Here is a 27,722-nt window from a genome sequence, read left to right on the forward strand (position 1 = left end):
TTGACCTTATTTCCTACTACTTTCCTCCCTATTCTCTATGCCAGGAACACAGTGGCCTTGTTTTTATTCTTCAATGCTATCTAGATCTTACTTGCCTCTGGGACTCTGCATGGTTTGGAATTGTCACCGTATAGGTAGGTTCCTTATCATCATTCAGGACTAGGCTCAAATGTCACACCTTGAGAAAGACCTCACTAACCCTTCTCATTATTCCCAATCACACTCTTCTATCCTATTGTCTCACTGCACTGTTATCTGAAATTCCCTCATTTATATATCTGTTACTTGATTATCTCCAGAATCCCTCAGTAAAAAGTACACTTCCTAAGAGAAGGGATTGTGTTTGCTTTTCTCTGTGCGGTAGCCTCAGTAAGTTTGAACAAGGTCTGGCTTGAGGAAAAGTGCAATAAATAAAATTTTTTTTAGATTAAATGTCTTTTATATGTGTCATCCATGAAGTGGGAATAATTTTAGAAAAAGAGAATTTTAGAAAAAGAGTCATTAGAAAGAGAGTGGGATGGGACGCCTGGGTGGCTCAGTGGTTGAGCGTCTGCCTTTGGCTCAGGTGGTCACCGCAGAGTCCTGGGATCCAGTCCTGACTCGGGCTCCCCACAGGGAGCCTGCTTGTGTCTCTGCTGCTCTTTCTCTCTGTGTCTCTCATGAATAAAATAACCCTAAAAACAAACCAAAACACCCACACACAAGAAAGGCAGCCTCACGCTTACTAGCTTTCCTATGTCTCGGGCACAGTGAAAATCACTTGATATGCATATTCTCGTTTACTCTTATGATTTCCGTTTTATTAACAAGGCCACCAGGACCTTGAGATGGAATAACTGGCCTAAGGACAGAAGACCATAGAGGGATGCAGGCATCATCCCCGAGCTGCCAAACCTCAGAATGGGGGCTTTCATCAGCTCCTTTATAGTTCCTAGAAAGCTTTTTCCTTCCATTACAGCAAAAGAGGCTGTGCTGCCTCTCCCCTCAGGTCCTAGCGTGTCCTCTGGGTCAAGCGAAGAAGAGGTAGTACATCCCCGACAGGGTTCTTTTCCAAGATGAACATCCCCCATTTCTTTCAATCCTGCCTTAAAGTATGTTCCTGTCTTGGTCACTCTCCTCTGGACAAACTCGTTTGACAACGTCTCTCTGCTCCAGAACTGGTCATTTTCACTGGACAAGTGGTTAGAGGGCATCCGAAGAGAAGTGGAAGCCGATTCCCAGGGGCTGAGGAAACGCACACGTGTGTGAGTGTTGTTGTGCGCTGTGGTGAACACCAGGCAGGCTTCCTGGAAGAGGTGGTCCCTGAGCTCAAGTCCAGGGCAGTAAGCAGCGGGCCGGCGGCTGAGGGCCGCTAGGTCGAAACAAAGGATGGTGGAGTTTAGGAAGATCAGACACGAGCCCAAACGATGAGGCGTTTGCACCCCCGCGGAGCGCATGGCGTTTCCCTCAAAGTAAGCTAGTATAAGGCGCCGGAGGGAAGCAAAGTGGGAGGAAAGTCATGAAGCAAAACGCGAACTTACCCGTAATCCGGCAACCGGGCCTCCGTAGCGCGACCGCAGGCGCCGCCACCTGAGGAGCCCTGTAGCCACGGCAGCGGCAAGCTCACCCCAGCTGTCGCGAGACTGCGCAGGCCTCGCGAGATCTGCCGTCTCGTCCCCGACTCCGGGAGCTCTCTCCCCCGGGCGCTATGGGAGGGCTCTGGCGTCCCCCGTGGAGACCCGTTGCCTTCTGTGGCTGGCGCTGGAGCCACCGTGGCTCCGCGGCCAGGGCTGCGGAGAGGGTAGTGCCCTGTCTCAGGCCGGGAAGGAGTGGGACGGGAGGTGCTGAGAGGGCGCTGAGGCGCCTCGGGACCTGGAGGCGCCCGAGCCCGGCCTCGGAGCTGGCGCTGCAGCCGCCGCCGCCGCCGCCGCGGCGTCCGAAGAGCACGAACCCTTTCACTCGCGCGCAGGAGGAGGACTGGCGGCGTCGGAACAAGACGGTGCTCACGTACGTGGCCGCGGCCGCCGTGGGCATGCTGGGAGCGTCCTACGCCGCTGTGCCCCTCTATCGGCTGTATTGCCAGGTAGGGGCCGGCGCTGCCTCCCGGAGGGACGGCGGTCGCTCCTCCGCGTCCTGTTGGAGGGGACGCCTGGCGTTAGCCGCTACCTGAGAGGAAACGGGCTGTAAAAAGCACTTGCCGGCGCTTACCGGAAGTTAGTGGTAACGCTCCAAGTAGAAGCTAAGGCCCTGCGGCGGGCGTGCTTCCACCGACCTCGCTGCGGGGTGAGACCCTCCAGCCGTGCGCCTTGGCCTGTGCCCCTTCACACACGTGTTTGCTCCTGGCACGTACACTGCATCGGTACCTTCGTTCTGTGAAGCGTGTGCGGTTTAGGTGCGAAGGGTAACCCTGGAAACGCGGGGACTATGCTTGTAAATCGGTTTAATCCCCACGCAGAAGCACGAGTCAGGCGTTTGGGGCTTCCCTCCACTGGTAATCCCGGACCGCAACGTGCTTACTACCCACGGCTCCCCTTTCGAGCAGAAACCCTAATGCGTTCGTTCCCCAGGTGTGGTTCCTGCGGAGGACCAGCGTCCCGTCACCTGGGAACTTGAGTGCACAGGGCTGGGTTAAAAACTCCACGGAGCCGCTGAATCAGAAACTCTGGGGGAGGGGCCCAGCGTTCTGTGACTTAATGAGCCCCTGAGGGGATTTCGGTGCAGCATAATATTTGAGAACCATAAACAAAGGCAGACATTATGTCACATTGGTTCTCCTTCATTCTTAAAGTGGAGGTTTTGCTGCTTTCCCTAGGCGCTACCGTTCACTAGTGGAGCTTCTTTAATAAACCTGTTAGGGCTCCCTTAACACCGGAGATTCTGATTAGGAGTTCTGAGGAGGGGCCAGGAGTTTGTTCAAAAAACATAGATGAGGGATCCCTGGGTGGCGCAGCGGTTTGGCGCCTGCCTTTGGCCCAGGGCGCGATCCTGGAGACCCAGGATCGAATCCCACATCGGGCTCCCGGTGCGTGGAGCCCGCTTCTCCCTCTGCCTGTGTCTCTGCCTCTCTCTCTCTCTGTGACTATCATAAATAAATAAAAATTAAAAAAAGTTTTAAAAAAAAAAAAAAAAAAACATAGATGAGAGCTACATTCATTTCATTCACTAAGTATTTCGTAAGTGGTTCTCCCAACTCTTCGTTTTGATGAGAGGAACTCATCTGGAGAACTTTTAAAAATCCTGACATCCAGGTCACATCCCTAAGCAGTTAAATCAGAATGTCTTGGGAGTGGGAGCCAGGCATTAGTAATTTTTTAAAGATTACTCAGGTGATCCCAATGTGTAGTGAAGCTGGCAATCACTGGTTAACTGCTTTTTTCCTGCCGGTATTGTTAATGCCTGGCTTACTGGCTGGCTTCTCTCCTTTTGGTGATTAACTTGCCATTGTTTTCCGTAATAACCAAAACAGAAGTCAAAAAGACTTTTTTCAGTCTTTTAATATTAGCATTTATGAGGCATGCAGCAGCTTGATTCCGGAGAATGAGTGCAGAATGTGAATTAGTTTTCATCAGAGGGCAGCCTGGACCTAGCATGAATCCCCAAACTAGCAGTTGGTTAAATCAATAAACCAAACTGAATCCAGAATATCAAATATAAATCTCTGCAAACCATAGGAAGAGGGGCTCACTTTTATTCTTCAGGGAGAATTCAAAGTCTGAAGACATTTTTGGTTGTCACAACCTGGGAAGTGAGCAGGGAGGATGCTACTGATACCCTAGTGGGCAGACTAGGGACGCTGCTAAACATACAGCACTGCACAGGACAGACACTCCCCCCTCTCTCCACCAAAGACCCCCCAGAAAAACCTAAAGAATTATTCAATCCAAAATGCCCGTAGTGCCAGAGAAACTCTGCTTCACACTGAAGTGAATGACAATATTTTGTGCATGTGTGTGCAAATACGGGGCAGGATAAAAAAAAAATTATAATTTGTAATCTTAAATCAAGTTGGATATTACATAGGGACATTTCCAAAAGAGCATCCCTTTCACTTTTAGAATCACAGAACTTCAGAGCCAAAAATAAGGAATTATACATAAATGATTTAATACAGTGACCTCACATGAGTATGGGAAAATGTAGCCCCCTGCCCCAGAGGAAGATTTATTCAGTTCTTGGAACTACTTAGTAGCAGAACTAGACTAGAGCCCAGGACATATTTTCATTGCCCTTTTCTGTTAATTTCTCTATCAAATTTGCAAATTCAAAGACTGTCAGAATACATTCAGGAATCTTTAATCAAGTGACTCACATTCTTCAGGAGTTACATCTTAAAACTTAAGCATTATAGCTCTCTCGGGCAGAAGAATTTATTTACTAAACAAGGATAAGTAAAGGCTTGCCATCTAATGCAGCTTGTAGGTTTATGAAGTAATTCAGTAATGTTGCATGGCAGTTGAGTGCAGTTAATTGACTTGCGTAATAAATAGAAGATAGTGATACTACATATTGCTGGGAGTCTTCCCCTAGCCTCAAATTTGGTATTTTTCTCCTAGTATAGTAACAGATTAATTATCCGGAGACCAGAGTTCTGGCAACCTCAAGCATCAGAAGAATGATGACCCTGGAAGTAAGGATTTTTTTTTAAACATCTCTGATAATGAGATAATTAATGCCAGTGAAGATAGGCAAGAAATATCAGATACAGATTACCCTGATGTCTTGTGATTAGTTGATTCAGTTGCCAAAGGGATCAGTTTTTCTCATTAACTGATAATGTATAAAAGCTGAACTAAAGAACAGAAAAAAAATTACAAAATCATTTACCAACGTGGAAAAACACTTAATGATGCTTGAGAAAAGCAGAATACAGAAGTGAAACTACAAACTAATGTATGTTATAAAAGTTATGATGTGGAAAAGGGTCAGACAGGACTGTAGATAATGGAATTAATTAGTTTCATTGAAATGATAGAGTTGTAATGTTTACCTCTATTAATGACTAATAATTTATATGAAACACAGTAAGTAGAAATATGTTTAATGGAAAGTTAAGCTAAAGTTCTGAGCTATATATTATCAATGGGGAATCTCTTTCTCCCAAATGACTCATTTGGTAATCCAAGTGATTACTGAAGAAATAGAAGTCATTCTAACAGACATAGGCCCTTGACACTATAAAGGTGGTCAAACCATTGACACATTCATAGGAGATGGTCATTGACAGTATAAAAACTTGATTTCTACTAGATTACTGTTTTTAAGATTTGTTTTTATCGACTAAATCATCACCTGAAAGTACTGACATATTATCCTGTAATATTCTTAATATCTTTAATACCTAGACTACTGGTCTTGGAGGGTCAGCAGTAGCAGGTCATGCATCAGACCAGATTGAAAACATGGTGCCTGTTAAGGATCGAATTATTAAAGTCACCTTTAATGCAGATGTGCATGCAAGTCTCCAGTGGAATTTTAGACCTCAGCAAACAGAAATATATGTAAGTGATAAAGTAGTTATTAAAAGATTATTTTTTGCATTTTAAATATTTCGTCACTTAAACTGTTTCATAATTTAGGAAATACTCATGTAAACTTACTGTCAAAATACTTAGACTCTATTGCTATGTCTTTTATTACAGACTATTTTTGACAGTGATACCTAATGTAGCAATATACTTTAAGTTATATGATATTGTAGTAAAAGTCAGTTTAAAACAATGGAAAATGTCATCTGTTCTTATTAGAGTCATTTTAAGAGTTCACTCTCTGATGGTATGTAGTTGACTTTCTCTCAGGTATAGATAAGGGGGAAAAGTTGAAAATCATTGGTTATAATGAGTAGTTGTTTACTGATTTATATCACAAGTATCCCTTTCTCAAAGAAAAAAAAAATAATTGAGAAGCTTTGAAGTGGGCAGCCCGCATGGCTCAGCAATTTAGCGCCACCTTCAGCCCAGGGCCTGATCTTGGAGACCTGGGATCGAGTCCCATGTAGGGCTCCCTGCATGGAGCCTACTTCTCCCTCTGCCTGTGTTTCTGCCTCTCTCTCATGAATAAATAAAATCTTAAAAAAAAAAAAAGCTTTGAAATAATCGTATTAAATAGTCATGTTCTACTTCAGAAAAGGTATACCTTAAAAATTTCCTAAAATCTTAACTGGAATTTTAGAGGATTTAATTGAAATTATGAGCTGGGGAATAGCCAGAAAAGCTTCATTGTGACCCTTGTTGGAACGCCCTTATAAATATTGGTGTCCACCCAGGTTAGTAAACATAAGTGAATCTCTTCAATGATTGAGGGATTTATAGGTTAATAATTTTGAATATTCTAATCACATAGTAGTATACAAGATATAAGTGACTAAATTGGTACAAATGACTGGATCCTTTGGAAATCTATATTTTTAAAGCCTTGCAAGTTTTAAAAATCTGTTCTTTCAAAAGTTCTATTCAGTTTTATTCTGTTTACTATAGTTGGTAACCTCTTAGAATCTTTATGTCAGTCATATGATATTGAAGTATAAGTGTTAAGTGAGGCTTGGGCTATGATAGGCTTGGCTGTCCTTGGACATTTTAAATAATTTAATGCATATTATTGCTTGAATACTTCAGATATACAAGAGGACAATCCACAATTATGAATAGAGCATTGGTTCCAGTGACATTTGCAAGTAAAATTGCAGATGGAAATGTCTGCAGATATTCATGGGTAATATTCACAATTTATTTTGCTGACCCTCAACATTAGTTTAGGTAAAGTATTGTGGTGTAATAGGAAAAATGACTTATTTAGTAGGGAAAATAATATGACTAATTTAGGAGCTGTGAGATTTAAAGTATTGATAATGTATATTTCCTTAAAACAGGTAGTACCAGGAGAGACTGCACTGGCGTTTTATAAAGCTAAGAATCCTACAGACAAACCAGTAATTGGAATTTCTACATACAATGTTGTACCATTTGAAGCTGGACAGTATTTCAATAAAATACAGGTACAGCTCTATATGCAAACTTTAGTACTAAACTTACTACAGTGTTTAGTAGAAACTAGTTTCTGAAAATTCATTTCTCCTAAACATCAAACTTTTTTCCATTGTTTGTAACAGCTATGCAGAAGTTGAGATGAGGGTGTCTGCTCTTAAGATCAGAAGAAGAGCAGGACACCAAGGTGGCTCAATCAGTTAAGCACTGGACTCTTGATTTTGGCTCAGGATCATGGGATCCAGCCTGGCAGCTGGCTCTGTGCTCAGAGTCCACTTGAGATTTTCTCTCCCACTCCCTCTGCACCTCCCCCCCCACCAAATTTGTTGAGTCTCTGGTTTTTAAAAAAATTTTTAAAGATTTTATTTATGAGTGAGCAAGCACGAGTGGGAAGGAGAGGGGCAAAAGGAGGGGGAGAAGCAGACTTCCCACTAAGCAGCGAGTTTCACTTGGGGCTCTGGAATCATGACCTAAGCCAAAAGCAGGTGCTTAACCAACTGAGCCACTCAGGCACTCCTTGAGTCTGTTTTAAAGCAAAAATCAAAGCTACTGTCGTTCTGTCACAGAACTTAGATTATATTTAGTTATATTTTTTTATAGTATTGTGTGCTTACTAGAGCCAAGAAATGAACCATTGTTAACACCTATTCTTATAGAAACTAAAATACTTTTCTATAACTTCTAGTGCTTCTGTTTTGAGGAACAAAGGCTTAATCCACAAGAGGAAGTAGATATGCCAGTGTTTTTCTACATTGATCCTGAATTTGCTGAAGATCCAAGAATGGTGAATGTTGATCTCATCACTCTTTCTTATACGTTTTTTGAAGCAAAGGAGGGGCAGCAGTTGCCAGTTCCAGGCTATCATTGAAGTCTGCACCTAAGTCCTGATTCAGATTTGTGATTTTTGAAAAATCATGAATCTATAGATGTCTTCTCAGGGGAGAAATACTCTACAGTAATGTGAAGCTATTTTAAATATTATATAATGCTGTTTTATCAGCTAATTTACCCTACATAAAATTGAACGGTTTCTATCATAAGGAATCCACATGCCTATTTAGAATATATGACTGTTCAAAACCATAGAATATAATAAAAGTAATATTGATAATAAATTTTAGATAATATTAAAGGAAACTGCTCTGTTTCTTTAATCTGTAGGCATGGACTTGATGGTTCAGTTTAATTCTACTTGCTCCTCTTACAGATTATTAGCCCTTCATACTTGTAGCAGTGAATATTTTGATTATTCCCATGGTTATCTGTTTTGACTACTTTTATTATTTTTAAAAGTTACTATTTTCTTTTATTGTGAGTAGTCCCTACTTTAAAAACTCAGAAGAGGAATTGCTGAGCCCTAACAGCTTGCCCAGAGATTACATTCTGATTGCAGATTTGACTATTTTTCCTTTAGTAACTAGGGCTACTTTATATCCTGAAAATTTGGCATCATGAAAATGAAATAAAATGGAGAAATATGTTTACTAGGATTCTGGCATTTCCTATGAGAGTTCAAGTCCCTGAATGTTAAAATGTAAGCGTGGGATTGTGAAGATTCACTGACATCAGAAGTTCTATGAACAAACTCTGTTAAAAAAAAAAAAAAAAAAAGAAAGGGTATTAAACTGTTTTAATAGTAATTTGTCATTGTAATTTTTGACATAAATGAATGCACAATTTATTCTGAATGTTTTCCAGTAGTGTTTGTTCCAAATAGGAATATTACAGTAAAGGGGGAAGAAAAAAAGATCATTTAGTATTATAAAGATTCATGTTTAAAGGCAACTTTATAGAGTCCAGTGACCTCTTTAAGGTACCTGAAATATAAACTACAATCATGAAGGCAAATTCTAAATGAGTAATATTTATAAAAAAGTACAAATTGACTTTTACATTCAACTTAGTTAAATGAAGGCACTCAGTCTTCGTAATTATTTTGTAATAAAATAATCTTCATCTACTCTTATCACAGCTGTGTGAGGATTTCTTTTCTAAAGGTAGGAAGCCCTGTGAAACATAAGATGCTGTCATTAAACTAGTTGGCCTCAGTAAATGAATTTTTCTTCTTAAGTTTTAAGTGAATATGAGACAACTAAGTTCTTTTGAGATAAAGTTTAAGCTGTGGTCTGGAAGCATAAAATGTTCCTCTGGAACAGGTACTCTTCTGTGAAACTTCATTACTGCGGAGGAGAAATGTTCCACCAAGGTTCTGATGTGTTGGTAGGTCTTGTCTTCTGGGTCTGAAAGCTGCACAGGGTCTACCTTTAGAAAGTTGGCACTTGTAGTTAGTGAGCTGGTCATCCACTTTCACCTAAAATAAAAATATAGACAACCTGTATCCTTTCCTTTTTTTCCCCCCCATTCATGGATAACAACAATAGAGTCACAATCTAATGCATAAAGGTGGGAATGTACTACTTCCATGGGTGGGGGTGAGGAGAATAAATAAGATTAATGGATTACTCTGGCCATGCATTTATTAGTAAATAAAATGGGATCGACTTCCACATCAGGCTCCCCTCAAGAAGCCTGCTTCTCCCTCTACCTCTGCATCTTTCTCTTGAATAAATAAATAAAATCTTAAAAAAAAAAAAAAGTAAATAAAATGGGATGACTAATTCAGCAAATAGGAAGAATCCAGGTGCATCTGGATGAGCAATAAGTGGGTTCTACCAGTTACGAGGTATTAACTTTACATAAAAGATAAATGTCTATTTCAGTGCTAAGACATTTCTAATGATCATTATTTTTGTTCATATTAATATTTCTGTACTATAAACCAACTTACACATTCCAAAGATTATTTTTAGCTAATAAGCTCACAGAGATTACATTTCACTACAGTTTGAGTAAAATCTTAGTACACAAGTTTCTCCCAAAGGCTCAGACTCAAATGGCCTTTATAAAATGTAAATCCTAAGTACAGAAAGTGACAATTACACTGAAATTCTATAGGATGGGAAATGTAAGTTATAGAAGTTGAAGTCTACCTCAACAGTCACTATGATTTTGAGCTCCTTTCTGGTGTTGAACATCAATTTCTTCATAAACCGCTCTGAAACAAATCATGGCAATATATATATATATATCAGTTTTAAAGTATACTATTTAGCTTTTAACTGCTAATACCTTAACAAAGAATCTGGTGCCATTTTGGGTATTCAGGCCATATCAGTGAATAAAAACAGATCTCTGTCCTTGAAGCTTACAGTATAGTTTTCTTAGAGCCTAATGTTGTAATTCCCATGCATCTATCTTATAAATATGTGTCTCGTAGAACCAATTCATTCTACTGTGACTTCATGAAAAATGTGGCTCAAATTTGGATAGTTTGCTTTCTACTTTACAAAAAACAAATTGTTCAGTTTTTCTAGGTTTCAAAACATTTAAAAATATTAACACTGTACCTTATTTGACCTAGGTTATTACAGTCTAAACTTCTGAGCCTCCTTTGGCTAATAACTGTCATCTCTGTACCTCATTTATAGTAATTTTTTTATGGCATCATTCAGGTCTTCATATATGTTTTACATAGGCTTGTAGCTAAGAAAACTTCTATATGTACAAATGCATCATTCATACAGTATAGCAAAAACATGGCTAGAGGAAAAAAAAATCTAGAAGAAAATCATAGCGCTATGAAGCCATGGTCCCCAATGTAATGAGGCCCCACGATGGTCCAGAAATTTTAATGTGTTTCCACAAAGCTATTTCAACTTCCTTCACTTCTCAAATCTCTGGTCGTCCTCCTCTCACCACTCTTGGTCAGAAACCTCACTTCTAAATAAATTAAATGCTTTAATTTATTAAATGGAAACTTCATCTCCCTATCACGAAATCTTCAAATCTGCCTTCATCTGTACCACCATCTGCTTCTGTGATCCTATCTATCCCTGGCTTTTCACAGATGTTACCCACTTAGTCCTCTTCCTTTTTGAACCTCTGGCCTCCCTGTCTATTAGATCCTACCCATCAGCATTCACAAATGCTCCACGGCATCTTTTCTTTTCTAAAACAAGGCAGTCCTTAATCCCCTGTCTATTTGGAGTGAAACTCAGTAACCTCTAGCTACCAAGCAAGCTACCTCGCACCATCCCTTCATGTGGAAGTTTCTACAATCATCATCCCTACTTCCTCTCCCCTTTAACACACTAAAATCTGGCTTCTGTCTCCATCAATCTAGCAAAACAGCTTTTACACCAAGGATTTCCTGTTTCTTAATTCATTAACTAGATTGCAGTCAGTCGTCCTGTCTTCTCAGCCATGGTTCTTCATAGTTGTGCACTTCCCTCTAGTTTCCAAACTGCAATTTCACATCTAAAAGGGTTTCCTGTTCTATTTGCTCTTGGCTTTGACTTCTCCATTTCCTTGAATGTGCCCAAACTCTCTCTACTTAGCATCTTTGTACCTATTGTTATCTATAGCATGGATTCCGACTTGTCACCTCAGTAATAATTGCACGTCTCAGCCTTAATGTCACTTCCTCAAGCTTTCTCTAGCCCTCATTTAAATTAGCTTCATGGCACCATGTTCTTTCATACCATTAACAAACTGTAAATACATATTTGCCTAAAAAAACAAAAAATACATATTTGCCTGATTTCCTTTTTAAAAAAATAGGCTTGGAGCTCAACATGGGGCTTGAACTAATGACCCTGTCATCAAGACCTGAATGGAGATCAAGAGTCAGACACTTAACTGACTGAGCCACCCAGGTGCCCCACGATTTCTTTTCCACACTAGATTTAACCTCCATGAGGATGAGGAGAATGTCTCTTGCTCAACATTATAAATTAGGCACCAGTCACTGTCCCTGGCACACAGTTTTCAAGTATTTGCCAAATGAATCATGTACATAGATGTATACAACTTCATAAATACCGTACTTGTCCTGCTAGAACAGAAATTCTTAACCTAGGGTTCATGGACAACTAGTGATGTGAAAATTCCAGAGCTTTTTCTATAAGATGTGGTTTTCCTTAGGGAGAAGTTCCCCGTATTTCAGATGACTTTCAGAGAAGGAAAACAATGTGAGAAAAGTAAGAACCACAATGGTAGAGAATTCCAAAGATCTACCTCTAGCTTCTCTACTATCTCTCTCACATTTAGTATCCGTTGCACTGTCGTATCTACTTACAACAATTTTCTATTTAACTGGAATATAACAAAATCTGCCTCTTTGGATGTTATTTGATTTCTAATTCCTTAGCCCACCAATACATTCAGTGATTCTTTATCAAGCAGGATGACCTACAGAAATTCTGCAATCTTACATTAGAAAAAATTTAATGAACTCCTAAGTCTGTTAAAATTTATAAATTATTCCAAAATGGGTCACTATATTTAAAACTAGGGGTTAAAACCTCAAATGCTTAACACATGCCAGGCAGATCAAATAAATGGAGCTAGAGGGCCAGTTGGGGCTTGGTGAGCTGCAGAGCATACCTTGTCTTAATGAGGCAGCCACTACTCAGTCCTAACCAATTGCTAGCATATAAAAATGCAGGCCTGGCATTGCCACAGTATCAAGAGAATCCAGAAGTTTATAATTTTTTTTAAATAATAACCCAGTTTTTAATTTTTGGCAATTAATTTTTAAATGCACAGTTTAAACCCCACATAGGTCAAACAAAACACAGCTGTAAGCAAGAGACTGCCTAAAGGCTGCCAGTTTCTAAACAATGGTTTTTATAAACTTGTTTTAATCCTTTTTAACAATTTTGAGGGTAATCGTCAAACTATATTAAAGCTAATGAGCCTATTGTTGCATAAATATTTATATACACTTGACCAATATGAAATCATAAAATAGTGCTCTAAAGATTTCAAGTTAAAAAAGACATGTTTACACTAATGCTTTATTACTCTTTTTTAAGCATGTTGTCAACATATGTTGTGACGACTAATTTTTTTTTGTGATTAGTAGTTCAAGAACAGAATAATTCCTCAATGTGGTATTACTTTTATCAGCAGTCTGAATAGAGTGTCCTTCTCAAGCTGGAGAGAACCTGACTTTCTTCTCCCAAGGCATCTACAAGGAACCCGTTAATGTACATGATGGTTCCGGTTATTTCTTAACGTGCAGCCCCAGCATTTTTATTTTTTAGTCATAAGGCTGAGCACGATAAGACCATTAAGAGCAACGGCCTCCATAAAGCCTCATAAGTCATTTTTAATAAGGTCATCAATTTCTGCCTAGACCTAAACAAAATGAAATGCATAACCAAGCCCTGTTAGCTCTGGTACCAAAGGGAACCAAGACGAAAAATAAATTAATCATTTTGTAAATGACTTACTCTGTAGTGACAGCAGGAGCTAAGGGATCAAACTCCATTACCTCGTAGTAATTGGGTGGCTGGAGATCATTCTTTGTCATTGCTTTAGGCCAAAAAAAAAAACAAAAAACAAAAAACAACATACCACACCAACCAGTGAATACACATTGTGCTTTTCAAGAACACATGCACAATTAATATTCTCTTTATGATTTAGACTTCAAACATAAGATGCTAAGAAACTTTGACAACCAGAAATAAATACAATGGATAAACTTTTTTTTTTTTTTTTTTTTTACAATGGATATTCTAATACTACTCCCACATGCAACAAATCTATATAGAACAAAAGGACTTCCAAACTTCAGCTAAAGGTTCATTTACCTCAGCATTCCAAATACAACATTCAGCACAACACAAGCATTTTTATTATCCAATGTTGGTCATAATGGTATCTGCCATGAATTTACAGAGCTTAAAACGGCACATTAAGTCCTCATTTTTCCTTTCTGTATACCTATTTTCAATCAGCAGTAAATCTCTGTCAGACTCCTATATTCCCACAAGTTTTCTTACTCAATGCAAATAACAGATCTCAAGTACCTGGATGATTGCTGGGTAAGGGAGGCAGTCTCTGGCTTGATGGTGTTGCTGAAATGTTCTGCAGACTAACTGGTTGTAGCAATACTGAATTTGAATATTCTGAAAGCTGAAGAAAGCATAGCATAATGTTCAAATAAAAATTCTACATTAAGCTTTTCTTTTGTTAATATTTAGATTCCCAGGCTTCTTTTTTTTTTTTTTTTTTTTTTTTTAATTTTTTATTTATTTATGATAGTCACAGAGAGAGAGAGAGGCAGAGACACAGGCAGAGGGAGAAGCAGGCTCCATGCACCGGGAGCCCGACGTGGGATTCGATCCCGGGTCTCCAGGATCGCGCCCTGGGCCAAAGGCAGGCGCCAAACCGCTGCACCACCCAGGGATCCCAAGATTCCCAGGCTTCTTGAACACTATTCAAGAACCATATACTCCCAATTGGACAAGAATTAGAAATTATGAACTATTACTTTTTTAGGTAATAACCATTTTCTCTCTGGTTCCATGCCCACTGCACTTCATTTCCCATATAAGGTGTAAAATTAACATGTTGCTTTAGAAAAGAAAAAAAGCAGACATGTATGGCTCAGTCTAGATTCTGTTGTTTCACATGGACTAAAAAATCTCAGCCTCAAACAGGAAAATCTTAACCCTACAGAAAGGCATAAGATGACAGTATCAAATCAGGACTGATAAAGATTAAAATCAGAAATCTCTCTCTCTTCTTGTAAACTTCCTCATTCATTTCACAAATATGTTTGGGGACCTACTAGATGCCAGGCACAGTAAACAAAACAGGCTGAATCCTTGTTCCCTTGGAGCAATGAACAAATGTAAATAGATGTCAGATAACAAGTACTCAAAATGAAACAAAATAAAGCAACAGGGTAAGAGAAGAAAGGCCAGGTAGATGGGGTGGGCTACTGCTCTGATAATAGTGGTCAGGGAATGCCTGACTGTTGGGAACATTTGAGCAGAGCCCTGGCCAAAGTGGGGCTATGAGTATCTGAGGGACACAAGGTCATCACTGAAGCAAAGGCGACCAGTGTGTGGTTGGAGCAGAGTGAGTCAAGGAAGAGAGGTTAAGGTTGGAGAGATAATGGCAGCGGTGAGATCAGCATTTTAGGTTTTTACAGAGTAAAACATAAGAAGAAAATCAGGTGGATTTGAACAGTTAAGTAATGTAGGACTTTACTTTTTTTCCTCCCCAAGATTGCTGTGGTTTGGGAATAGATTATATGATGGGGATGAGGGTGGAAATGGAGGTGAAGGCGGAAGCAGGGTAACCCTTAGGAGGCCACTGCAATATCCATCTGATGGCTTGGACTGGCATGCAGAAGTGGAGGCAGTGAGAAGTGGCTAGATGATAGGTATACTGTGAAGGGCAAAGGTGAAAAGGTAGAGGTCAAGCACTGTTTTGCAAGGTTTTGACTTAACTGAAATAATAGAGGGATCCTTTACTGAAGTGGGGAAGACTGCAGGAAGAGCAAGTAGAGAGCCAGGACTGGGAAGAAAGCAGAAAGAGATTACTCTGAGAGTGGATTTGTGAGTTCTGAGTTTAGGGGAGGGGTATGGGCTGGAGATGCCAATTTTAAATTGTCAGAATCTGAATAGCATTTTAAGATATGAGACCAAAAAACTGGAAGAATGAATGCAGAAAGAGAAGTTGGAAGCCTTGGGACACCTGGGTGGCTCAGTGGTTGAGTGTCTGCCTTTGGCTCAGGGCGTGATCCCAGGTTCTGGGTTTCGAGTCAGGCTCCATGCGAGTAGCCTGCTTCTGCCTCTGCCTATGTCTCTGCGTCTCTGTGTCTCTCATGAATAAATAAATACAATCTTAAAAAAAAAAAAGTTGGAAGCTTAACTGTGGGGTCTGCAATAGTAAAAGGCAAGCAGAGGAGTGGAGCCCACCAAAGGAGATAGAGAAGTGGAAATCAGACAAGAGAAGAAAAGTGAGTGGTGTCTGAAAGCCACATGTACGCAAAAGGAGGAAGTGAGTGACTGTCACCTGCTGCTGATAGGTAAGATGAGGACTGAAAACTGCAGAACTAGATCTGGTAATAATGAAGTCACTGGAGACCTCAGAGGGGTGGGAATGAGAGCCTCCTGAAGTCCACTAAAGGAATTTTGATCCTTTAACAAAAGTTAAGATTCAATTTGTCTATTTTGAAAGACTAAAAGGAAGATAAAGAGAGATCCTAACAAGGACTAAATCACACGTTACAGAACATATAACAAAACAATGAACAGGAGATTTAACAACCAGGAATTCCCTCTCAGCCATGATAATCCACTGACTAGGTGTGCTGCCCAGGAAGGGCTGCTCTACTTACATTTTCATGTGGAGGACTTGTGACGTTTTGGCTGGTCCTTTGGGCAAACCTAGGAAAGTAGGATAAGACAGCAAGATTACCCTACAGTGAGAATACAAATGCAAAAAGATGACTTCCTACACACAAAACTTAAAACCTACCTTCCGGCTGCAATGATATATTAATTTTATATAACAATAGCCTTCTGGTGTCCATGCCCACCAGCTTTTGGTGCCCAAATACCAAAGAGAATAAAGACCAAGCACTATCCCCGGCACTGGTAGCCCTGAGATCCTGAAGTATACATAATAAACCAGTGAGAACAAGCCTTCGGTTCTTCCATCAGAGTGGCTACCACACCATCATATCCTGAAGGAGGAGAAGCAATCCAGAATAGAGGTTTAGGAAGGGTCCTGGTTCTTCAGGAGATAGAACACACACCCTTTGCCCTATCTCTCCCACTGAAGGCAATTCTAAAACCTGGATAGGATGCATGAGGCAAATATTTGAGGGCTAAAGAATGAATAGTTACTGGATGACTGGGAAATAAGACTGCAATGTGAGTATCACCAAATCATTGGTGAACTTACCTTTCTCCCCCCTCCCTCTTGTATTCCCAAACCTGAATGCAATGCAGCCTAAAACCCAAGAGTAGGCAGTGAGGACAATTCCAGGAGAAGCCCTTTTGTTCTCCTCACTCAAGAAGCAGGAAAGAGAAGTCCTAATGCTCAGAGGTAGAGTGGAAATACCTCCCCCCCCCCCTTTTTTTTAGTTTCTCTTCTCTCAACCTCTAAACCTGAGGCAATCCCAAAGTGGCTGCAATGAGAGTAGAAGCAACAGGAACCTGTAGAGGTTTGTTCATCTGAGGGGACCCTTCCTCTCCAACAAGGTAACTGTGATTCCCAAAGACAGGGCAAACTCTTATTGTTTTTGTTTTGTCCTTTCTGTCCTGCCATTTGGTCCCAGACACAAGCACAGTCAAGGAAATGCATGGCGTATAGTAGGGTAACTGAATCTCTAGCTGTCTGACTCAAAAAGGTAAATCCTAGAAAAAGAGAGCACCAGAGTAGTCACAAAGCAGGAGAAATTTGGAAAAAATCATAAAATTGTTTATAAAATACTGGGCTTACTTGACCTGTGCCTCTATGGATTTGATCCTAGTGGGGATGCAAAAGATGTTGAAAACTGAACACATAGTCATCCAGATCTCAGGGTGGCATACACAAGACAGATCTGAATAGCACTACAGAGGCTTTGAAAATATAACTATGCTGGAACCAGTGACCTCTATATTACCAAATCTAGCACAGAGGCGGCAGGTTGAAGATGTTGCATGAACATAAGGAGGCTGTTTGCCTTCCAAAGTCAAAATGGTACCATCCTCAACAGGATTTGAATAAAAGCAAGTGTACCATGACATTAAAAACGCTCAAGATATAATCCAAAATTATGAGGCAGGTGAAGAACTGGGAAAATTTCAACAGGCAAAAAAGAAAAGGCAATCAAGAAGATGCAGATGTTAAAATTATCTCAGATTTTAAAGCAGCTATTACACGAGTGCTTCAACAAACAACTGTGAACACTCATGAAAAAATGGAAAAATAGTTGCTTCAAAGAAAAATAAGATACAAAGAACAGTAATTTTAGAATACAAAAATACAATAACTGAAATTTTAAAAAATTTACAGAATGAGCTCCATAGCAAAATGGGGATGAAAGAGGAAATAGGCAGCAAACTTGAATTTTAAGTCAATAGAAATGATCCCATCTAAAAAGAAAAAGAGTGCTAAAGTAATGAAAGGAACTCTAGGGATTTACAAGACAATGATACCAGGTCTAACATCTGTGTCATCAAAAGTCTCAGAGGGACAGTATAACATGTAGTTTTTAAGAAATATTTGAAAAACTATAAGGCTGAAAACCACAAATTTGGTGAAAGACATAAACCCACAGATTCAGGAAATGCAGTGCAGTGGGTTGAATGGTGCCCTCACCCACAAAAAGTAGTCCTTGTCCTAATTCCTGGAACATGTGCATGTGACTTTATTTGGAAAAAGTGTCTTTTCAGATGTAATTAAGTTAAGGATCCTAAGATGATGATATCATCCTATTTTACTTGAATGGGCTTTAAATCCAATCACAAGTGATCTTAAAGAGAAAACCAGAGGGAGATTTGAAACACACAGAGGAGAGACAACATGAAGTAGAGGCAGAAAGTCAGGTGATGTGGGCCAAACCAAGGAAGCCAAAAAATGCCTAGTCATCGGAATCTGGAAGAGACAAAGAATGGCTTCTCCTGTAAGAGCCCTGCAGGGAGTGTGGCTCTGCTGAAGTTCAGATTTCTAGCCTCCAGGACTATGAGAAAATCAATTCCTGTGGTTTTAAACCACTCAGTTTATGGTGCGTTTTTTGATGGCAACCACAGGAAACGAATTCAGCAAATCCCAAACAGAATAAACCAAAAGAAATCCACGCCCAGACATGTCATAATCAAACTGTTCAAAATCAGGAAAAAATAAATTCATGAAAGCATAGCATAGAGAAAACAACATGTTATCTATAGGAGAAGAGTGGCGCAAACGGATATAGACTTCTCATTAGACACCATTTAGGCCAGAATGCGGGGGCGGGGGGGCGGGGGGGGGGAAGCAACGTTTAAAAACTAAAAGAAAAAAAATCATCAACCCAAAATTCTACAGCCATTGCAAACATCCCTCAGGAACAAAGATGAAATAAAGACATTCTCACATGAAGTAAAAGGAGATTTTTCAGTGCCAATAGACCTGATCTAAAAGAATTCCTAAGGAAATTCTTCAGAGAGAAGGGAAATCCTACAGAAAAGCAAAAGAAGATCAACAGAAATCGCAAATACTGAGTAAATCCTCTTGAGTTCTTTAAAGTACATTTGAGGGTTGCACACAGAGATTATAATATCGTTTTTTTTTCCCTAATGTAGACACATATAAATAACTACAATATAAAGGGAGGATCTCTAAATTTTCTACATTTTACTTTAAATGGTACAATAGTGGTTTGTAAGTAGACTGAATTATGTACATTGCAATCCTTAGAGCAACCAGTCCTCTCCCTCCTCATAATATAAACTACGTGGTTACAGTCAACCTTGCGGTAGATAAGATGGACCACTGAAAACATTCAAACAATCCAAGACTGAAGTAAGGGGGAAACTGAAAAAAAAAGAAAACCAACAAAGAAAACAAATAAATTATATAAATGATAACCTAAATCCAAACATGATGACATTAAATGGTCTAAATATACCAATTAAAGGCAGAAATTATGAGGATACATAAAAATGCATGACCCAACTATATGCTATCTATAAAAAAAGACACTTTGAATATTTTTATATAGTTAAAAATAAAAAGATGGAAAACAATATACCATGTAAACACTAATCAAAAGAAAGCTAGAACAGCTATATTCATATCAAAGTAGATCTCAGGGCAAAGAAAATCGCAGGGGATGAAGAGGAAACTATACCTAATGCTTTTAAGGGTCAATTCACCAAGACAAAATAATACTGAATGCACATGCGCTTAAATTTTATATAACTTTTTCTAGAAATAGGACACGCTGTATAATTCTATTTAGATGCCATTCTTGAAAAGACAAACTGCAGTACCAGAGAATGGATTAGCGGTTGCTGGGTGTGTGTGTTTGGGGGGGTAAGTGTGAGAGGGTATGACTATAAAGGAATACTACAAAGGAGTTTTGGGGGTGATGAACTATCCTGTACCCTGTGGTGGTGGTTACATGAATCTATACATATGTTAAAATTCATAGGACTGCACACCAAATAAAAACAATTTTAAGTAGACTGAATTTTACTTTACAGAAATTTTTTAAATAAAATAAAACACAGGGGGAAAAAAGGCACTGAAATCAGACACACTTCATTTGAATTCTACTAGTTGGGCAACACCTTTGGGCAGGTTAATCTTCCTCTACCTTGGTTTCTTCACTTGTGAAGAAGTGAGAATGATGACATATCTACCTCCCAAGCCTACTGGGAGCACTAGTAAGGAATTAGTAAATATGTCTTATTCTTTTTGGCCTGTTGCCTGATAGTAAGTGGACTATAAATATGACTTATTACTCTTCATCCCATAATCATTGTTTTTAAAGATTCCTTTCTATTATGAATAATTCTATCACTCATTTGTTCTGTGATGGTGAATAAACACAGAGGAGTGGAAAATTCTCAAGATTCTAAGACATTTTTGATGGCTGATTTTACCTTTCCTATGTAATCTCTGGCATAGGATTTAACCCAGAATACATGCTAAGGCAACTTGAGTGCTTCAGTTCCTGACACTGTAAAAGACTGGTCTAACTATAGTTTCACTCAGATATAAATAAACTCTTTTGAAAATTAGAAAACAGATACAAAAGTCTCAGTCTAGAAAACAAAATACTGATATTACATGTTATCTTTTATTCCAGCGAGTTCCAAGAGTTGTAGTTACTTTTGATATCTGGATGTTGAGTGGACAACCATTATAGGGTTTCTAATGTATGATCAGCAAAGTACTGCTTTATGATTCTCCTGGGATGCTTTTTAAAACTAAAGAGTCCTACTACTGAGTCAGAATTTCTGAGGGCCAGCAATTTTACTTTTTAATGATCCCCCAAGTGATTTTTATGCACACTCAAGTATGAGATTCTTGATGTTACAGATTAAAATAAGCAGCTCTTAGCTAGGATTTGATCTTTTTATAAGCTTTCTAGAGACATTTTTGTAATGGGGTTTCACCTAGTCACCCCTTTCTCACTACCCAATACAGTTTGCAGCATAAAGGAAACAGAATCAGTTATTTTAGATCACAGTATTTACCTAAGCAACTTTCTGGAAATTTGCCCACAGCACTGTACATTACTTGCATCACAGTCAAGGCCAGAGGTACCGACCCAACTAGTCATTCGTGACACAGCCACTGACACTATTCTTTCCCAACACATGATGCTTTCCTCGTCATCTTCTTTCGTTTCTATTTCTTCCCAGTTTGATTTTCCTTTCTCATTTCCCTCCCTCTGCCCCCTACCACCCCCTAAACACCAAAAGTAGAAAAGTAGTATAGTGATTGGGTACACTGGGAAAAACACTGGCAACTCTAAAGATAAATCTAAATCCACTGATGTAAAACATATGTATTTTTATCAAGATATGCAAGATAGTCCAGTGAAAAAATAAAGCAAAGTTCAGAAGAGTATGTACAGTATGCTGCATTTAATAAAGGAGAAAAAAACATATTCATTATTTACCTAAAGACACTTTGGAAGGTCAAATAAGAAAATGACTACCAGGATAGGAGCAGGATATGACATCAGGGGAGAGGGAACAGGAAGCATGGAGTAGGGTTAGATCAAGTCCTATCCTTGTATATCTTTTTATATCCTTTTGATACCTGAATCAAGGAAATGCATCATCTATTACCTAAAATATATACATTAAAAAAAAATAAAATAAAATATATACATTTAAAAAGGGGAAAAAAAACAGCCTCTTATGTACAGAAAATCCAACTTCTGTTTTTTTTTTTTTTTCTTCTGTATCTACTCTATCCTGCTTCTTCTTGACCTTAAGGGAATCGTGCCTTTTTTAGTTTCCTCTGCAAACTTTTGTTTCTTTACACAAAGAGGCAAATGTTTATATTATTTCCTACCTCCTCGTGCAAATGTCAGATAGTATCCACACATGACTTTGCACATATTTTCACTTCATAATATCCTGGTGACTGTCCCTCAAAGAGAGTCTACTTTTGTGCCCTAGCTGTATGGTAATACATTGGGAGATATTTAGGCCACAACTGATGCATATTTGAGTCATTTCCAGCTACTAGCTGCGCCCAAATGTTGTCAAGAATAATCTTGTAAACATCTCATCTTGCAGAAACGAGTATGAATTCCTAGAAATGAGATGGTGAGTTCAAAAGTAAATGCATTTATAATTGTGATTGATATTACCACTTGCCCCTCATAAGAACTGCATAATTTTGTGATAGGATCTGTCTTTCCATAGCCAATAAAGCATGTTAACAAAGATATAGACTCTTACCAATCTGCAAGGTTAAAAACAGAAAGTCTTTGTAGTTTAATTTATATTACTGTAAGTATTAATAAGGTTGAGCATCATTGCATCTGTTTGTGGGCCATTTGTAAATCTCTTTTTAGTGAACTATCAGTTCATTTGACCTGGTAACTTCATAGCTGTATAAACTAATCTTAGCTTTTTCTCCTGTAAAATGGGAATAATGATGGCAGCATAGGTCCAAGAGTTTCTGCAAGATTAAATGATAAACAAACAGAGCTTAGCAAAGTGGCTGGTACATGGCAAGTGTCCCATAACTGGTGTGGCCATTATTTGTTTTAACTCCCTTGTCATTTAAATTTCCCTTATTCTTCCCCCATCTCCTGTTACCACTGAAAAATAACAGAAACAGTTTATGGAAGGCTTATCACCTACTGAGTACTGTATTAAGAGGTACATACAGCACCTCACAGCATCTTTGCAAGAATCCTAGAAAGTATTCTCAGAAGAAAAATGAAGGCTCACATTCGTGAAGTTTCTCATCCAAGGTCATGCAGCTGGTTGAACGCAGAGCTGAGATTCTAACTTGGGACTGCCCGACTCTTAAGTCTCTACTTTTCCTCTTCTGTTATGCTTTCTTATATATGAGGAATCAGAATGAGATGGTATTATCTTTGGAGTATTACTGGACATACTTACAGGGGTGTTTCTGTATTTTCCAAGGCTAGCAAATCCACCTGTGGATGCAGACTAGGTTTCAAGTTGTTTGTTCTAACAGGACTTGGAGAGCTGAAATCTAGAACACAAAACGGACTTATTTGGCTTTAAAACATTGTCATTCAGTTGTTCTGTTCGATTTTCCACAACAAAAACAAAAACAAAACATATATTTCTGCCACCATAAAATCATTCACTCTAACAGAAATTAAAGGACAGTTAATGGTAACTGGAAAGAGAAATGCTGCCACAAAGAGAGGATACTGTGAAGTTAACAAATGTTATTATATTGGGTTTTCTAAAATCCCAAACTGAGCTAGAATGGAAGGGATTTTGTGTCTTGTTCTGTTGAGTACAAAAGTAAAAAACTAGGGCATAAATGGAGCTCTACCCTCTCCTCCCCAAGATCTCAACCTCCTATAATCCTACGTGAGACACCCCAAAGTAGGAAAGTCTCAAAGTTTGGGTGGCTAAAAGGTTGAAAAGGGGATTTTGAAGACTTCTACCTCAAAAGCCTGTGTTTTTTTCCTCTGCACATTTCACCACCATATAGTTCAGTCCTCCTAATTCCTGACTTTCTCTATTGCATCAAATATTCCCTTACTTAATGCTGTAGCATAGCAGAGAAATCCAAAGGTCATACAGTGTGTGACTCAGAGTAGTTTTAAGTTTGGTCATGAAGTTGAACTATCTCTATAAAAGCAGGCCAGGTGAATTCGACGAATTCCAGGGACTTAATCCTCCCCACCCCTGCCAATACATCCCGTTGCTGAGTGTGACCCAACCATTTGCCAAGAAATAACTATATCTCTTAATACAGTTCTCTGATATTTAAACTGATTTCAATCCTTCTCAGGTTGCATTTAATCATGAAACCAAGCAGAACTGTTCCACATCAAGCTCTTCTGCTGGTCTGAAAAGGCTCATGTGCTTATTTACTTAAGTCTGAAAGCTGAGCATTCATGGTGGTGAGTTCTCCCAGACTGGCCCTGGGCATTGGTGGACTGGGCCTTAGGTCTAAAAGATCACAGGATGGGGCAGAAGGTTCACTGGAAGTCTGAAAACAAAGCAAACAAAAACACAATTCAGAAAAAATGTGTTAGGTAATTTATCATCGCTTTCTCCCTAGAGACTTTTTTTTAAAGGAAAATCCTATTTGGATGTATCTCAAAGGAGAATGCTTTATTCAATAGGCAATACTCATACTAATCCCATCTCACCATCTACACGAGTTGCTGATTAGACAATCTTCTTATGACCTCTTATTAGTAATTTAATAACATCAAGGTTACGGCAAATACTCTAACCACCAAAACCACCCCAAATTATTAATGAAATCTTCTGTTTTAAGACTTTAGGGTAAGCATTATTCCCTACTGTACAATTTGTAAAATGTTCAACTGTTTTTTTTTTTTTTTTTTTTTAAAGCATTTCTCTTCACTTACATTGGCATCTTCCCTCTGGTTCCTGTTTTGCTCCAAAATTCTTTGTTGGTTCCGAGTGAATCTGTTTTGAGAGTTAGCAAAATATAAGTATTTAAAAGAAAACAGATATGAGGGGCATATGGGTGGCTCAGTTGGTTAAGTATCTGCTTTTGGCTCAGGTCATGATCCCAGGGTCCTGGGATTGAGTTCCACATTGGCCTCCTGCTCAGTGGGGAGTTTGCTTCTCTCTCTTCCTCTGCCCCTCCCTCTCTGCTCATGCTCTCTCTCAAATAAATAAATATTAGAAAATAAGAAAACAGATATGAAAATGCCACAATCCTTAATAAATTATTTACATTCTAATATCCAGGAACAAAGACAATGAGCCTTGTCCCCATCAACTCCCAATAAAGTACTTTAATTACTTTTTTCAAAAAAAATTTTTTTCCAGTTTATAGGGGTAGTAATGTCTTTAGAGGAAACTGAGAAAAGGAATACATAATAAGGGCAGCCCTGGTGGCTTAGTGGTTTAGAGCCAGCTTTAGCCCAGGGCATGATCCTGGAGACCCAGGATCGAGTCCCATGTTGGGCTCCCTGCATGGAGCCTGCTTCCCCCTCTGCCTGTGTCTCTGCCTCTCTCTGTGTCTCTCATGAATAAATAAAATATTTTTTAAAAAAGGAATACATAATAAAACTAGTAATGGGGTGCCTGGGTGACTCAGTTGGTTGAGCGTCTGACTCTTGATTTCAGCTTGGGTCATGATTTCAGGGTCATGAGATCAAGCCCCACATCAGGCTCCAAGTTGGATGCAGAGTCTGCTTGAGGTTCTCTCTCTCTCTCCTCCACCCTTCCTCCCACTCATGCACTTGCTCTCTCTCTCAAATAAATGAAATCTTAAAAAAAATTAAAAAAAACCCCACAAACTAGTAGCAGTTCCATCATCTAGAAATGGTCCCTGTTAACATCATGATGTATTTCCTTTTGGTATCTTTTTCTGTAAATTAATCTATTTTTAAAATTGTTGCAATTATACTTCACACAGTTCTGTATCCTAATTCAAGTATGTTGTGAGCATTTTTCCAGTTACTCAGAAATGCAATTTTTAGTGGGTGCCTATTTTACCTTATAAACGTAGCACACATTTAACAACTTTTTTTTTTTTTTTTCCAGATTTTACATATCCATTTGAGAGAGCAAGCAAGTGTGAGGGTAGCGAGCTAGCAAGCATGAGGAAGGGGAGAGACAAAGAAAGAAGAACAGACTCCCTGCCGAGCCCAATGTGTGACTCGATCCAAAGACCCTGAGATCATGACCTGAGCCAAAGGTAGACTCTTAACCAACTGAACCACCCAGGAGCCCCCACATTTAACTACTCTTAATCTCAAATATTTAAATTGTTTCCAACCTTGCCGTTATAAGTAATGTACCATAAAAATTCAAATACATTTAACATATTTTCACTCTTTATCTTCATTTTTATAAGATAGCTGATATCTACTAAAAATACTGACCTTTTACAATTTAAGTTTTGCATTGCTTATACACTGGGAATAAAAGAGGAGCAGATAAACAAACAATAGGTCTGAGAGAATAATGAAGTTGAAGGCAGTAGTCCAAGGATAGAGTGTCAGCTTTATTATCACATAACTATAGGATCATGGATATAATTTATGATCCTCAGTTCTATATCTGCTAAAAGAGAATAGCAGCATTTGAAGCATTTCCTCAGAAAGTTATTCTCAGAGGCGACCCCTAGAAAGATAATACAGGTGGATGAATGTGGAAATGCTTTGCAAACTAGGAGTTGCTTTAGAAACATACAGTATTTTGACACATCGGCTCCATGAACCTCAACATTTAAAAAAGCTTAGACTAAATTAGAACATGCACTTAGGTTTAAGGATTTTTCCCTTTCCAAACACATGCTTTCTTCTACCTCCTTATGGCATTGGCTTTTTGTACATTAGTTATGTGCTAAGTATGGACAACCCTCACAGATCAAGCCTTGAGTAACAAACTTCTGTTTCCTTATTTGCACAACTCTTCCCTAGATGTAATGAGCAGAAACTCTGGGGGATGTTGGCATAGGGTAAATGCATTTTCTATGTGGATGGGTGTGAATTTTTGGGGAACAGACTGGGATGAACAGAATGAAGCTCCTTCCCTTCCAAGATATCTATATCCTAGTCATTAGATCAGTGAATAAGTTATGAGCTATGTTTTTTTATTTTCTTTTTTCAGGTTCCTAATTATAGATCTTTGGGTGCATTTATGTACAACTGTTTTATACAATTGTACAATTGGATGGCAAATGGAAGGTTGCCTTAATAGAGAGACTTTAATAGGAAGATTAGCCTGGAGTATACAGCCCAGCAATATAACCATAAAGGCCCTTAAATGTGAAGAGGGAGACAGAAGCAGCAGCAAGAATGATCTAATATAAGAAAAACTAAACTGGATGATGTTGGCTTTGAAGATGGTAGAAAGGGATCATAAGCCAAGGACAGTGGGCAGCCTCTAGAAGCTGCAAAAGTTAAGCAAATGGATTTTCCTCTAGAGCCTTTAAAAAGGAACATACCCAGGACCCTGGGTGGCTCAGCAGTTTAGTGCCTGCCTTTGCCTCAGGATATGATCCTGGAGTCCGGAATCCAGTCCCACATCACACTCCCTGCATGGAGCCTGCTTCTCTCTCTGCCTATGTCTCTGCCTCTCTTTCTCTCATGAATAAATAAAATCTTTAAAAAAAAAAAAAGGGGGGGACATACCCCTATTGACACCTTGATGTTAGCCCAGTGAGAGCCATTTTGGAATCTTACAGGTCTAGTAGGATAGTAAGTTTATGCTGTTTTAAACCACTAAATTTGTGATAATTTGTTACAGCAGCTATAGGAAACTAATACACCAAGACTACCAAATTTTCTAGATACAAAACATTTGTCTGAATCTTAAGTGTTTCTGTCCCACAAATGACTGCAGTTGTTTCTGGCACACATGGTTCAAAGCAGAATCAGAATGAGCCATTCACAGAAGTAACCCAATCTCCTGATATCTAGATCCAAAAAACACACATCCCCCTTCAGAAGAAGCTTTTAGGGCAGCCCAGGTGGCTCAGCAGTTTAGCGCCGCCTCCGGCCTGGGACGTGATCCTGGAGACCCAGGATCGAGTCCCACGTCAGGCTCCCTACAGGGAGCCTGCTTCTCCCTCTGCCTGTGTCTCTGCCTCTCTCTCTCTCTCTCTCTCTCTCTCTCTCTCTCTCTGTCTCTCATGAATAAGTAAATAAAATCTTAAAAAAAAAAAAAAAAAAAGCTTTCAGTCCGTGGTCTTAATGGTTTGTAATAGAATTTCCCAAGATGAAAACCAGAAGGCAGCACTCTGCTGACAGCCATG

At 39.2% G+C, this 27,722-nt stretch overlaps 3 protein-coding genes across 11 annotated transcripts in view; 1 reads left to right on the forward strand and 2 right to left on the reverse strand.

Moving 5' to 3' along the window:
- Positions 1–1,648, reverse strand: part of STXBP4 (syntaxin binding protein 4) — a 158,071-nt gene extending 156,423 nt beyond the window's left edge. For all 8 annotated transcript variants that reach the window (XM_041724131.1, XM_041724126.1, XM_041724128.1 and 5 more), the window contains exon 1: positions 1,521–1,648. The gene's annotated coding sequence lies outside the window, so the exon portion shown is untranslated. The remainder of the gene's footprint in view (positions 1–1,520) is intronic.
- LOC121472763 (cytochrome c oxidase assembly protein COX11, mitochondrial) lies at positions 1,629–8,091 on the forward strand. The gene is made up of 4 exons (XM_041724135.1): positions 1,629–2,062; positions 5,322–5,477; positions 6,845–6,970; positions 7,645–8,091. The coding sequence occupies exons 1-4, from the start codon at positions 1,688–1,690 to the stop codon at positions 7,825–7,827; spliced, it is 840 nt and encodes a 279-aa protein (XP_041580069.1). The 5' UTR covers positions 1,629–1,687; the 3' UTR covers positions 7,828–8,091.
- A 483-nt stretch (positions 8,092–8,574) lies between these two features.
- The window catches only part of TOM1L1 (target of myb1 like 1 membrane trafficking protein), a 47,699-nt gene continuing 28,551 nt past the window's right edge, over positions 8,575–27,722 (reverse strand). The window contains exons 9-16 of one of the 2 annotated variants that reach the window (XM_041724133.1): positions 24,355–24,415; positions 23,849–23,966; positions 22,892–22,988; positions 16,162–16,210; positions 13,838–13,943; positions 13,256–13,337; positions 9,950–10,014; positions 8,575–9,270 (exon numbers count right to left, since the gene is read on the reverse strand). In XM_041724133.1, the coding sequence (XP_041580067.1) occupies positions 9,951–10,014; positions 13,256–13,337; positions 13,838–13,943; positions 16,162–16,210; positions 22,892–22,988; positions 23,849–23,966; positions 24,355–24,415 (577 nt within the window). In that variant the 3' untranslated portion in view covers positions 8,575–9,270; position 9,950. The remainder of the gene's footprint in view (positions 9,271–9,949; positions 10,015–13,255; positions 13,338–13,837; positions 13,944–16,161; positions 16,211–22,891; positions 22,989–23,848; positions 23,967–24,354; positions 24,416–27,722) is intronic. The other variant, XM_041724134.1, reaches the window with a different exon arrangement.

This window comes from Vulpes lagopus, chromosome 12, assembly GCF_018345385.1.
Source record: "Vulpes lagopus strain Blue_001 chromosome 12, ASM1834538v1, whole genome shotgun sequence".
Taxonomy (NCBI): Eukaryota; Metazoa; Chordata; class Mammalia; order Carnivora; family Canidae; genus Vulpes; species Vulpes lagopus.